Source organism: Nipponia nippon, unplaced genomic scaffold (assembly GCF_047370975.1).
Source record: "Nipponia nippon isolate SJK-2023a ecotype South Korea unplaced genomic scaffold, ASM4737097v1 scaffold_19, whole genome shotgun sequence".
In the NCBI taxonomy this organism is placed as follows: Eukaryota; Metazoa; Chordata; class Aves; order Pelecaniformes; family Threskiornithidae; genus Nipponia; species Nipponia nippon.
The window spans coordinates 2775359-2789199 of record NW_028262335.1 but is presented as its reverse complement, the minus strand read 5'-3'; the positions used below and the strand labels follow the sequence as shown (position 1 = coordinate 2789199).

Below are 13841 nucleotides of genomic sequence, written 5' to 3'. Positions count from 1 at the left end.
CCTTAATTAGAGAATATTTGCTCTGCACGGACAGGGAGATGGAAGTGCCGATAAATGCAAAATACAGAAAAGCAGAACTATTGTAAGACTATTTGCAAAAAAAATAGTAAGTCATCTAAGAAGCTGCAGTAAGGTCATACGTGCTTCTGCGGAGGATAGTGCAGAGAAAAAGTGAGTTTGGCCTGAGAATCGTGAGTATTTAAGGAGTATAATATTGGGGTTTTATTGGGCTTTTATTGGCTGCCATACGAGCCGCTGGGATTGGTTTTCCAGGGCTTCTTTGCAGGTGTGATGGCTAGGAAGAGGGAATCTCGGCTTGCACTTGGAAAGGCAAGAAGCCTTTTAAAATCAGTGCTCCTTCCCTCCCGTGCAATATTGGAAAGCTTTTGCGTAATTTGGAAAAGCTGGCTGTGCTGGCTCTGGCCCCGCGAGCTGGGCTGGAGGCGCTGGGCAGCAGAGCAGGCTTAGCACGGCAGCGGATACGGAGACGGGTGATGTGGAAACGGGATCAGCAGCTGGAGGAGGGAAAACAAATCCTTTTTCCTTTCCGCAGAAAATTGTCCATGGAGACACATAGCCAAAAGGGGAGGAAAAATGGCGATAACTGTGCCTGGCGAATGGTTCTGCCAGGAGAAACGTATCAGCTGATAGAGGCGTTTGGGGAAATAATGGCTCTATATTAAGCTTTATGTTAAGGGGGTGCAGGAAAAGGCAGCGCAAGGAGGTCGGGGAAACCTGGCTGTGCCGTCGTGTAGGTCACGGGTTTGTGTCGGTCGTGTCCCACAGCCAGAGCGTCTCCCAAGATCACCTCGCAGCACTGCGAAGCCCCGCGGTCCTCGCTAAAGGACGCCCCGCGCCCAGCAGCATCGGCATCCCTGCCCCTGCAGCGGCGTGCGCCCCGCGTTAGGTCGTGTGTAATATCAGTAGCAGATAAATTATATGGAGATCTGTCGTCGCTGCTGGCTCTGAGCCTGGAAGTGCAACACAGCCCGTTCAGATAGATATTGGCTCACCAGGCCGTAACAGAGAGGGAAGCGGAGAGGGTTTGCCGGCGGGAATTTCTTTTGGGGGTTCCAGTAGTTGTAACAGCCTTCATTTTGCCTGGCTGCACAGGGTTTGGTTTGTGATGATCTGGATGGAGGAGGGTGGGTTCATCTTTCCTCCTCGGCAGTGCGTTTCCAGTCCTTTCCGACAGCATGTAGCACAGGGGTAAAGCTGGCGATAAGCCCCTGGAGCGTCTTCCCTGTGCTGTGCTAACAAGCGCTTGCTGCAGAGGGAGGGAGCGGGGATCCGGAGCAGCACAGGATGCTCTGCGGGAGTAACTCAAGCAGTTTCTGTATCCCTGGCAGCATGTACTTTATGCGTCTTTATTGCTCCTTTTTCTGGGCTAATTCCATCTCTTGCTTTTTTTTTTTTTTTTTTTTTATCAATTAACATCCAAATAAAATCCTGTAGCACTGCATCCTATCACCCTCTTCTCCTTTGCTGGGGCTGGGACTCGGGATCGTGCTTACAGTGTTAGCGCAATTATATTTTCCCTGGCCCCAGCTGGAAAGGCATGGATGTGGTCTGGATTTCTGATGTGGAAATCTCCGATGGGAGAAGTTGCAGACAGCTTTATTACTGCTGGGCCCTGCTGCGGGAAGGGACCGTGCCCGAGCGCCTGGAGGACTCGAGGAGCCTCTTGGCCAGGTGACATCTGTGAGCGTGTGGGCTAATGGCAGAAACGCCGTTTCTGGGAAGGTTTATTCAATATGCTGGAGCTTGCCTGCAGGATTATCACGCGGAGAGCAAACCTGGTTTCTGTTTCCTTTTCGAGTGCCAAGGTGGAGACCTCGGGCTGGCTTTCCCTGCTGCTCAGGAAGGCGTGACCCGACTTCACGTCTGCTCCACAAACAGGTTGTAGCCTGGTCTCCTCCCTCCCAAACCTGGGGCTCGGAGCTGTGACCCCCTGGGGATGGCACTTGGGCTGGGACGAGCCTCCTGCAGAAACCCTCAGCATCCCTGGCTGGCTGCAGCAAGGGGGTGGGTAGCAATGAAACGGGCGGATGGGTGTCCCGGCAGATGGGTGTCCCAGCCACGGACCCGGCCAAGGAAGCCCTCTCCCCCAAAAGGACATGGGGCTCTGGTCAGAAAACCTACTGTGCTGCTTTGAAGGCCGACCTGTTTAATTACATAGCAAGGAGCGGCGCTGCAGTTCCTGCGCAGGGCTGACCGATTTTATGGGTTAGTCATGGCGGCAATATTGAATTTCACGGTTGGGATGGAGAAACAGGAGAAATTAAGCGAATGTTAATGGGACAGGATGGATTTATGCGTTCCTCTTGCACGGGGAGTCGCCAAGGCTTGAGCGGTGCCCCCCAAGGACGCTTTTCCCAGTGTTAGAAAATAAGTAGGTGGTTCAGTAAGTGATAATGTCAGTTCCAATTCTATTCCTGGCATGAAAATTCACGTTGCACAGGGCAAGAGAAGTACTCGCAAGCGGACGGGAGCCCCTCTTTGGGAGGGTCAGAGGTGGGCTGCGTCCTCTGCCAGTGCCCTGGCTTGTGTTTGGGCTCTCCCGCTTCATCCCAGGAGCGGGAAACCAGGCAGAGAGACTATTTCTATGGTTCCAACATAGTCGTTTTTCATCTGTCTCATTACCAGGGTAGTCAAACTAATTATCTGGGTGCCCTCTGGGCAAACCTGGGCTAGATGGTGTGACCACCACCACTTCATTTTCCCTTAATTTGATATGATTAATTTCAAAGGAGGGGATGGTACTTACAGCAGCCCTCAGTTTAGGGGGGGAAAATGGCTGGTTTTAGCACGAGGGAGCTAATTCCTCTCCAGAAGTTGTTAGAAGCTGAGGCCAGACAGGGGCCATGGGGTGGTGGCATCACTGGGAGGTTTCAGCCGTGCTGCTGCCCTGGGTAAGGCTGTGCCCCTTGGGTTGTTGGTACATCGGAGTGATTAGGTGTCAGCTTGTTAGGTAAAGCTAGAAACAGAAGGCGCTGGGGAGGGATTTTTGATAGTTTTGGTTGCGAGAGAAGCCCTGCGCAGAGCGGGTCCCGTTACTGCTCTGTGTCCGTCATCCTTCTCCCAAAGGAGCGATGCTCGGGGGACGACGGATCGTGTGGCAGGAGGTGGAAGCTCAAGTAACGGGAGCGCAAGCTGACCTCGTGCAGGATTAATGGTGCAGGCGGGGATGTGGGGGGCGATGGCGAGAGGACGCGTGATACGGAGGATTCGCTATCCTGTCTCCACCGGGCTGAACACGGGGACTTAAGGGATGGGGAGCAATGGTGACAAGTCCCTGCCCGGCGCAGCAGGCGTGTCTCCTCTCTGACTACCCCACCTTCCCGGGTGCCCTTGCGTCATAGGTGTGAGGCTCTGCAAGCAGAACCGAACGATGACGAGGACAATGGTTCATCTGGCTCGGAGGTGTCGCCGAGGTTAAAACTCAGCCTACGCCCTGCGTCAAAACTCTTTCCGTAAAGAAAGAAAGATGGGTCACTGTCATGGGAGACTCCCTTCGGAAGGGAACAGAAGGCCTGATATGCAGACCGGACCCACTGCTTAGGGAAGTCTGCTGCCTCCCTGGGGCCTGGGTTAAAGATGCAAAGAGAAAACTTCCTACCCTGGTACGGCCCTCAGGTTACTATCCCTTACTGGTTTTTCAGGTAGGCAGCAATGAAGTTGCAACGAGAAGTCCGAGGGCAATCAAGAGGCACTTCAGGGCCTTGGGACGACCGGTTAAGGGATTGGGAGCACAAGTAGTGTTCTCTTCTGTCCTTCTAATCGCAGGGAACGATGAGGGAAGGCAGAGGGAGAGCCAGCAGATCAATACCTGGCTCCGAGCCTGGTGTCACCAGCAGAATTTTGGGTTTTTTGATCATGGGTCGGTCTACACGACACCAGGCCGGCTGGTGACAGACGGGGTACACCTGTCTCAAAGTGGGAAAAGGAGCTTTGCACAGGAGTTAGCAGGGCTCATTGAAAGAGCTTTAAACTAGATTTGAAGGGGGAAAGGGATAACACCAGGCTTACTAGACATAAGCCTGTGGACAGCATGCTGATGTTTGAGGGATGGTGTGCTAGCAAGGTCCTTCGGTCTGCCGTCTCAGTGGAGGTAGGGGATGGAGATCCACGCGGCAGCAAAGACGCAAGGGTTATGGATGTGTTGGAAACCACAGAAGCACCTGAGAATGGTCATGTAGGAATTAAGGCTTCTCCCTGCAAAAAGGCGGCGGGATCAACAGCCCAACTGAAGTGCATCTACACCAACGCAGACAGCATGGGCAACAAACAGGAGGAGCTGGAAGCCGTTGTGCAGCTGGAAAACTGTGATATGGTTGCCATCACAGAAGCATGGTGGGATGACTCACACAACTGGGGTGCTGCAATGGATGGCTATAAACTCTTCAGAAGGGATGGGCAAGGAAGGAGAGGCAGTGGGTAGCCCTGTGTGTTAGGGAGTGGTTTGATTGTCCAGAGCTTAATGATGTGATGATAGGGTTGAGTGTGTATGGGTGAGAATCGGGGGGAAGGCCAACAAAGGAGATGTCATGGTAGGAGTCTGTTGTAGACCACCCAACCAGGATGAAGAGGCAGGTGAAATATTCTATAAGCAGCTGGGAGAAGTCTCACAATCGTTGGGTAAAAAAACTGGCTGGATGGCTGGGCGCAAAGAGTTGTGGTGAATGGAGTTAAATCCAGCTGGCGGCCGGTCACAAGTGGTGTTCCCCAGGGCTCAGTACTGGGGCCAGTTCTGTTTAATGTGGTTATCAATGATCCAGACAAGGGGATCGAGTGCACCCTCAGTCAGCTTGCAGGTGACACCCAGCTGGGTGGGAGTGTTGATCTGCTGGAGGGCAGGAAGGCTCTGCAGAGGGCCCTGGCCAGGCTGGGTCGATGGGCCCAGGCCAACTGTGTGAGGTTCAAGAAGGCTCAGTGCCGGGTCCTGCGCTTGGGTCACAACAACCCCATGCAGCGCTACGGGCTTGGGGAAGAGTGGCTGGAGAGCTGCCAGGCCGAAAAGGACCTGGGGGTGCTGGTTGACAACCGCCTGAACGTGAGCCAGCAGTGGGCCCAGATGTGGTGCTTGGGGACATGGTTTAGTGGTGGACTTGGCAGTGCTGGGTTGGACTTGATGATCCGAAAGGTCTTTTCTAACCGAAACGATTCTATGAGAGCTGGGGGGATTGACATGGCTATTCCCGACCCGTCCTTCCCATCGCTTGCTGCCGGGGTTGGTGCCGAGCTGCCAAGTCTGAGACAGGGCTGGTGGGTTCCCCCTCTATTTCTGCCGCGCGCTTTGGGTGGGAGGGGAGAATAAATAACGCAAATAAGCTGCGTGAGCTAAATACTTTCCACTCATGGTTAGGGTTTAGGATTTCTTGCTTCTCTTATTGTCTTGGGTTTTTGAACAGGTCGGAGGTTTTGCCAGAGCCCACCATGCAGATGGGCTGTAGGAGAGTTTATTTAGATGTTCCTGGGGGGAAGGGATACGGAAACCTGGCCCTGGATCATCAGATTAATGAGAAAAGCCACTTTGCCTCCTCGGATGGTCCCGATGGCTGTTGAAAAACCTGCTTTATTCTTCCTTGGCTGCCCCTGCCGTCGTGCCGTGGATCGCAACGGCTCGTTTTCCCTGACTGAGTAATTAGCTGGGCTTGTTTGCTAAGGATGTCTTAAGCCGCCACAGCGAGCGGTGCGTGGTCCAGGAATTGCTGGCAGCCCTAATAGCTCACTTCTGCATAACTTTTTATTTTTCTCCTGCCTCTTTCAATTAATTTCCTATTAATTGAGTCTGGAATGAAGTTCTCAACTGACTGATAAATCTTCTTTAAGCTTAGGAGCTAATCGGTTTTGGAGGAGGGAGAGTGGTAGTAATAGAGGCGGGAAAAAAGTGTATTAATTTTAGCACATCTCTCACATACAAACGGAAACAAATGGTAAACTGTCCTATTGGGTTAATAGGAAAAAAACGTGCTCTTGCAATACCCCAAGTCCGTCATCCTCTTGCGGTGCTGGTTGGTGTGAATATTGGTAAATATTCAGTCTTGGGAGATGGTATGTACTCTTCTCCTCATAGTACTTCCAAGCATTTTATTTCTTTTTTTTTTTTTTTTGGCAAGCGGCGAAGTGTTTTCCGTAAATCTTTAAGGACCCTGAACGCTGCCACTGAGTAAAGCAGGTTGTGAGCTATAGGGGACCGGCTATGTAATTAAATTCGTTAGGAGCATTTTGTTGTCTCCAGCATCACAGAGTGCAAATGTGACCTCAAATTTTATAAGAGCTTCTCAGTATCCTTGAGGAAATTAAAAATATATATGTATGTGTGTCACAAAGTGTTCAAGAGCTTGAAAGTAGAGGGGTTTTCAGCAGTGCGTTGTCCTACGGGGATGGGGCTGAGCCTGACCCTGTCTGGGAAGGGCTACGGGGGCCAAAAACTCCCCCTCGGAAACCCGAATCAGTGATGGCTGCGCTTGACGTGTCCTCGAGTCGCGGCCAGTGCAGTCGGTACCTCGGGGTACCCGCCTCTGTGGGGTCCGGATCTCACCCCGGTATGGCTCAGTCAACTTCTCGTGAATTTTTCTTTTTCAGCAAGTTTTTAGTTTGTGTGAAATAACTGGGCCGGGGGAAGGTCGTTGTTAAACACGCCCAGGCGACGGGAAGGTGCTTTTTTTAAAAACTTAGATGCGGTCCGGTCGTGATTATTTTTAGAGGGTGTCTGTAGTAATTTCCCAAGCTGGAAATAAAGTGAGGCGGGTCCCGGCGTTGGAAGGGGCTGAGCTGTCCCAGGAGTCACGTTCCCAGAAGCGAGCGAGGAAGCACCCCAAGCGCTCCCTGTCACAGGACAGCGTGAATCGCTCTGGCATTTCTTAGCTGGCGTGTTGTTTTTCTGGGTTTTGATTTATCTGCGATGCTTAATGGCAGAGTAGTTGGTCCAAAGAGTTTCATCTCCTGGTTTTGAACAGATAAAAATCTCAGTTGTCCCAAACATCTCCCTCCGCTATTTGGTCTGATTTTCCCCCCCACACACCTTTTTCTCCGCTAACCTGTAAGCCCTCTCCCTTCCTTGCTGGCTCCGTCCCAAGCACTTGTTTTATTCTACGTCTTCCCGGCACACGCTTACAGCAATACCTGTGCGCAGAAATGAGTTCCTACCCGAGGAAATCTCTGCTGGGCGGGATGCCGGGGGCGGTTGAAATGCGCGCTGTAGAGCTGGCAGAGCAGAGGTGCTGCCCCTCTGTAGGGGGCTATTCCAGCGCGCTCCGGCGGTACGCTGTACGCGGGGCTGGGCGGTACCCCCTCGTTAGATTAGTCTGCCTCAGGTCTGTGGTGCCTATCTAATAGTAACGCTGTCCCTGCTTACACGCAGGTGGAAATGCATTTACAGAGTATTTAACAGAAAGCAGCTGGGGGGACGAGGGTCCCCAGCCGTAGGAGGGTGGGAGCGGAGCTCCCCGGCACGAGCTGTCCTGTGCTGGGAGAAGGCAGAGGTGTGAAGCCGAGGGGACCAGAGGTGCGAATGGCACGAAGGACATGAATGTCCTTTTAAACACGCCACGGTAATGGTTTTCTTGTATTCCTCAGTCAGGTCTTTGTCTCACTGGGAGGAGCTCAGAGGCACCTTACGGTGCAGTTTAAGCCCCAGAAGTGGCTCATTGTGGGGGAGCGGAGGGTAGGAAACGCAGCGTGGGCTGAAACGCTCGTCGTGGGTTTCTGTAATAGAAGTAGGTTGGACCTGTGTGTGCGTGGGGACGGGTCCCACTCATGATGGTGCTACCATCCTCTAGCAGCTTTTGTAACATAGACGGCTCTTGGTGGCTTTGGGGTTGTTTTTTCTGGTGGGTTTTGGGGCTTTAGGATTTTTTTTTTTTTTAATATAGAGGAATGACTTGCAAGGCTCAGCTGCTTGCAATGCAGCGAGCGCAGGGAGCGTTGGAGGGGCAGCGGGTGTTTCATACCGTCCCGCTCCCTCGAGAGCAGCACTTTGTCAGGGTGGAAAAGCACGCAAAGTCTTTCCTGTAGCGAGAAGCAATATTTGTATTCTGAATCCTAAATGGGGTCTTACTTTGGTGGGGTGGGGTGTATCTGGAGCAGGGAGCCGCAGGACATTTCTGCAGCAATGCCAAGGACCAGGTTCAAGGCCAGGCAAAGCACTTAACGTGCAGAAATTACTGAAGTCCCGTGTCCTATATGGTATTTCTGTACATCTCCTGGGTTTTACCAGGCTTCCAGCAAGCTGTCTCCATGTCAGTGATCAGCGAGCATCCCTCGCTGGTCTGTGGGAGAGGAAAAACCCGAAGGACTTGGTTTTTCATCTCAGGGCTGGCAAAATGCCCCCATCGCGTCCTCCTGCTCCCCCAGCCTCCCGCTCTGTCCCCTCGTCTGCGCCGCAGCATCGTCGAGCTGGAAGGGGACGCCCAGGGAGCCGTGCCCTGAGCTCGTGGGAGCGCTGCAGGAATCTGCCGAGCTGCTAAAAATAGAACCGGTTGTGGTTTATTTATCCTGGAAAGGGAGCAGCAGGTTTTCCTGCACCGGGCCCTGAGGCTGTGGCGGCGGTTTTGCTCCCAAATCTCCTCTTCCAGGGGCCGAGCTGCCCTGTGGAGGGTGAGCGATGATTAGGAGCTGCAGTGGGGATGTGCTGGGTATCTCGGGGGGCTGCTGGGTGCATGCAGGAGGTGCAGCGGTGGGGGGTGAATTGGGCGTCTGCTCCTAGCGCAGCCCCTGGAGTCGTAAATTTGCTGCTTTTTCCTTGAAAAATAAAAGCAGTGGAGGTGAGGGGGCTGCCGTGCCCCCGGTGCTTGAGGCGTCGTCTCTCCCGCAGCCATGAAAGCTGACCGCAAGCGCTTGAAGGTGGAGAAGACGGACCTGGTGAGCCAGATGCAGCAGCTGTACGCCACGCTGGAGAGCCGGGAGGAGCAGCTGCGCGACTTCATCAGGAACTACGAGCAGCACAGGAAAGTGAGTGCGGGAGCCTAGCACGGTGGTCTCGTGGTATGGGGGGCTGGCAGGAGCGTGAGCGCGAAACCCGGTTTGTACTCGGGCAAAAAACCCCCCGAAGCCCCAGCTGGCCTCTTGCAACGGGCAGACGCTCCCCTGCTGCGAGGGCTGGACCGCAACAGGGTAAGGATAAATAAATACCGGAGGAAATCGAGCCAGTGAGCCAGACCTGGGCAATTCGATGTAATTTTAACCAGGTGCACAGCGGGCATCCCTTTTTGGGGGACTGGCCGCTTCTGGCAGCTCCGCACTCCTGCCTGCTGCCGTCCCTGCCGGCACGGGGCTCTCGTGACACCCGAAGGTACCGCTTGCCCTTTGGGCAGTCAGGTAGCCCCCGAGGGGGTCACGGCAGAGGGTCGGACAAGGGTTTGTAGTAGCGCATGGGCTTTCCCCGTCCTGATGGCCGCCCTGTGTCCTGGCAGGAGAGCGAGGACGCAGTGAAAGCGCTGGCGAAGGAGAAGGATCTCCTGGAGCGGGAGAAGTGGGAGCTGCGGCGGCAAGCCAAGGAGGCGACGGACCACGCCAGCGCCCTCCGCTCCCAGCTCGACCTGAAAGACAACCGCATGAAGGAGCTGGAGGCCGAGCTGGCCATGGTGAGCTCGATAACACAGCGGGCACGACTCGAGGGTCAGCCCTGCGCCGCAGCTGCAGGTGCTCGGCTCAGCAGCTTGAGTGCTTGAAACACCCCGGCGAGTTTTGCTGAAGTTAAATATTAATCGCAATATTGCATTTAAGCGGTTGCCTGCATGCGTTTGCTGCAGCGGTTGTGTTATTGCAATACTGGCAAGAAAAAAATCCATTGTTAAAAAGGAGCTGGATATCCTCGGTGCGGGGAGCGACACAATTTTTGGGTATTTATTTGCAAAGGGGCGGGTGGGTTGCTGCTGGTTCCGCTGCTCTGGGAGATGTTCATATGGTTCCCCCTGCCCCCCGCCACCTTGGTGTCCTTCCGCAGGCCAAGCAGTCCCTCGCCACGCTGACCAAGGACGTCCCCAAACGCCATTCCTTGGCCATGCCGGGCGAGACGGTGCTGAACGGCAACCAGGAGTGGGTGATGCAGGCCGACCTCCCGCTGACGGCCGCCATCCGGCAGAGCCAGCAGACCCTCTACCACTCGCACCCCCAGCACTCGGCGGACCGGCAAGGTGAGCCCCCCCCCCCCCCCGGCACAGATCAGGGCGCAGGGCCAAACCCATTTTGGGGAGCTGCCTTATTCCCCCATAGGGGACAAAAAAGGGGCCAAACGCCCCAAAACTAGGTTTTTTGGAAGTGCCTCAGAGGCTTTGCGTGGGGTCAGGGGTTTGCTGGCGTGATGTTAACTCCCCGATGCCCCCCCTGCCTTCCAGCGGTCAGAGTGAGCCCCTGTCATTCCCGGCAGCCGTCCATCATCTCCGACGCCTCAGCGGCCGAGGGCGACCGGTCGTCCACGCCGAGCGACATCAACTCGCCCCGGCATCGAACGCACTCGCTCTGCAACGTAAGGCGCTATGTGATGGGGGGCTTGCTCTGATGGGGGGCTTGCTCCGCCGCTGCGTGCAGCTGAGGATGCTGTGGGTCCTCTGCTTCCAAAAATGCTGTTGGTTTTGGGGTGGGGGTATGGGGTGGAGGTTTGCTGACCTGGAGAGCTGCTTTCCTGGGGTTTATCCCAGCCTCACAGGGATGCAGCCCCCTGGACGAGCTGCTTTTTGCTGGGGTGGTGGTGGGGTCCCGGGCTCTGTTGGGGCTGGTGCAATTGGATCCATCTGCTTCTGCCACAGGGGGACAGTCCTGGACCGGTACAGAAGAACTTGCACAACCCAATCGTACAGGTAGGGCACAAAGCCCTCTTTAAATCCTGCTCGTGAGACCCAGTGCTGTGCTAGGGAGTGATTTCAGGAGGCTCAGGAGCGCTGATCTGGGTTTTTACAAAACAAGATCATCCTAAATTCTTAAATTAAAGTCAGGGGTGTCTCAGGTTGCCATGATTTGCCCCAAAATGCAGGTAATGCCATAGGTGGTTGCTGTGCTCAGGGCCCATCGTGGTCTTGATTTTGGTAAGGCATGACCTAGATCAGGTTATTCTTCTGTATTTCATCCTAAAACGGCAGGGTTTTTGAGCAAGCCGTGGACAGAGCCTTGCTCTGACCATCCGTACGTGCCTGGAGCTGAAACCCGGAGCTGGGTGAATTAAGAGGCCAAAATCCCTCAACGTTGCTTTGGACCCGGACCTTGTGGTCCGTCGTCCCCGGTGTGGGGCTGCGGGGGGTGGCAAATGAAAAGCTCGGTGGCTGAGCTCGTGTCCTCTCCTCCCGCAGTCTCTAGAGGACCTGGAAGACCAAAAACGGAAAAAGAAGAAAGAGAAGATGGGCTTCGGCTCCATCTCCAGGGTGTTTGCCCGGGGGAAGCAGCGCAAGTCCCTCGACCCCGGCCTCTTCGACGGTACGGCCCCCGACTACTACATCGAGGAGGACGCGGACTGGTGACCCCCCCGTGCCGGGCGCCTTTCCCCGGCCTCGCCGTCGCCGATGTACATACTCCCACCCGGCCCCGCCTGTGGACGTGTTACCTGTCGTCTTGGGAGCGATGCAGCTGTGTTGTAACTTCAGTTTTTTTCCCTTTTTTTGGTGGTGGTTTTTTTTCCATACTGGTAACTCCTTCGTTGGTCGCTTCAGTTTGTCGGTTTGGGTTGTTTTTTTTGTTGGTTGGTCTTTTTTTTTTGTTTTATTTCCTCCTTCTTTTGACGAAACTTGAAACTTGAAGGACTGCTGTGTCTCTGTAAATACCAGAAATGTTGTGCACTTTGTGCTTGTGACGTCTCTTGTCCGAAACCCGCTGTTTTCTGGAGCCCAGCCCGCGGGATGTCCTCGCTCGGGGACGAAGGACCTGCCCAGCTGAGGGACCTTAGAGAGAAAACACACACACACACACACACACACACAAAAAAAAAGAGGTATCTCGTTTGCTGTGATGTCTTCCTGACCGAAGCCCGCGGAGGCGACACGGGCTGGTTGTTAACGCCTGCCGGTCTGGAAATAAGTGTTTTAACATTCCTTTTTAGTTGTTTTAATTTATTTGCACAAACCCAGAGGAGCTATTCTAACTAAATTATTGCAGAAGTTTTGGGATTTTTATATTTTTCCATGTCGGTTGGGATGGGGCGGGGAGGAGGAAGGGTGTGTTTGTACTGTACTGTCCTGGGAAGCTGCTGCGGGGGGGGGGGGGGGGGGCCGGGGCCACGGGCCACCCGTCCCGGGCTCCCTCGGCCCCGCGGCCGCAGATGCCCCAGGAGCACTTAACGCCTTGGAAAACACAAACCGAAATCCGTGCTGGGAAATCAGACGGTGGAGGAAGCTGGTGGGAGCTTTGCCCGCTGTTTTTCCCCGCATGTGGGGGGCTCGCCCTTTGCTTTGAGTAAAATTTGGGGGATCCGGCATGAGCTGGGAGGAGGGGAAAGGAGATATCCCGAGATATCCCTGTATCCCGAGACGTCGCCCATCCGGGGCCGGTCGCCCCGCTCCCGTTTGGGGCAGTATCGCCGTCGGGGAGGGCCGGGGAAATCGGTACGAGTCCCCACTGGGGAGGTTTTTCTGGCGCCAGGGCGATTTTTAAGCGCAGGTGGAGCTTGTGCTTCCAAATCCCCTGGAAATGCCCCAAAACCGCCCCCCCGGCGCGGCGGCCGCTTCCCCTCTCCACTAACACGCACCGCGCTCTGCTTATGCCAAGATAAGTACCTTATGCTTTAATGCTTACGATATAATTTTAAGCTCTTAAAAAAATGTATTAAGATTTATTTAATGATGCTATCATAGTGTATTATTTTTCTTAATTCCGATACGTGCGCCCTGGTTGAAAAAGGGGTATTTTGTCTGAAGTCACCGAACTAAACCGCCGCTGCCCTCGCGCTGTGTATTGCTGCGAACGGGATGATGCGGAGAGGCCACGGGGGGTGGCAGGGCAGGGTTTGCCCCGTGGCATCTTTCTCTGCAGAGAAGCATTTTTATACGTTTTGTTGGTGTTTTGTTTTTTTTTTTTTTTCCTTTTTTTGTTCTCCTTGCGTTTTTATAATTTAAACTATAAACCACGGGAACAGATGAGCAATCTCCTTGTTATCGAGTAGTTTCCTTTGCATTTCAGCTTTTTTGTAAATTAGGAAATAATTCTAAAAATTACTAAGAGGATGATTTATTTAAAAGAGAACTTCAATAAATAGCATATGAATTATGGGTAACATTAGATTTAACTTTTCCCCGTGTGAGTGGGGGAGAATCCTTGAAGGCATGGATGCAAATATAAAATTATAAAAGATCTAAATAAAGCTTATTTTAAAGTACGGATGAGCTCCATGTGATTTAATTGCTTGCCTGATGGAGATCCCGAGCTGACGCCGGCGGCGGCAGGCAGGCATCGCTGTGGGGGCGCCGGGCGCGAGCCACGTGAGTGCGAGGGGTGGGTGAACGTCACCGCAGCCCCGGCTGCCGTGCGCACCGGGGGCCCTGGGGTGATGGGGGGATGCAGGCGAAGGCTGCATCCCTGGACCAGCTTGTTCCCACGAGCGGTTGCCAGCCGAGTGCTTGTACCTGGCCGCGGTGCTGCTGGTGGGAGGCTGGGGCCGCCAGCGCATCCGTATAAAATGGGGAATTAAGGTAAGTGGAGATTTGGGAATGGGGGGGAACAGCCAGGAGATGTCCCCCATGGATACGGAAGATGTACAGCCAGGAAAAGCAGGTGGGACAGAAAGGAGTTGTTCTTGTGCTCTAACACTTGCTAGGAGATAAATTATTTATAATAAATTATTATTATAGTAGATAAATATTATTATATATATTGTAGATGTTATTATTATAGTAGAGAAATTATTGTTAATAATG

The 13841-nt window shown here is 53.7% G+C and overlaps 1 protein-coding gene across 6 annotated transcripts in view; it reads left to right on the top strand.

The window, feature by feature from the left end:
- Positions 1-13303, top strand: part of KAZN (kazrin, periplakin interacting protein) — a 234163-nt gene extending 220860 nt beyond the window's left edge. For all 6 annotated transcript variants that reach the window (XM_087755447.1, XM_087755446.1, XM_087755450.1 and 3 more), the window contains 6 exons: positions 8819-8955; positions 9417-9587; positions 9950-10139; positions 10341-10471; positions 10752-10802; positions 11289-13303. In XM_087755447.1, the coding sequence (XP_087611573.1) occupies positions 8819-8955; positions 9417-9587; positions 9950-10139; positions 10341-10471; positions 10752-10802; positions 11289-11456 (848 nt within the window). In that variant the 3' untranslated portion in view covers positions 11457-13303. The remainder of the gene's footprint in view (positions 1-8818; positions 8956-9416; positions 9588-9949; positions 10140-10340; positions 10472-10751; positions 10803-11288) is intronic.
- The last annotated feature ends 538 nt before the right edge of the window (positions 13304-13841 follow it).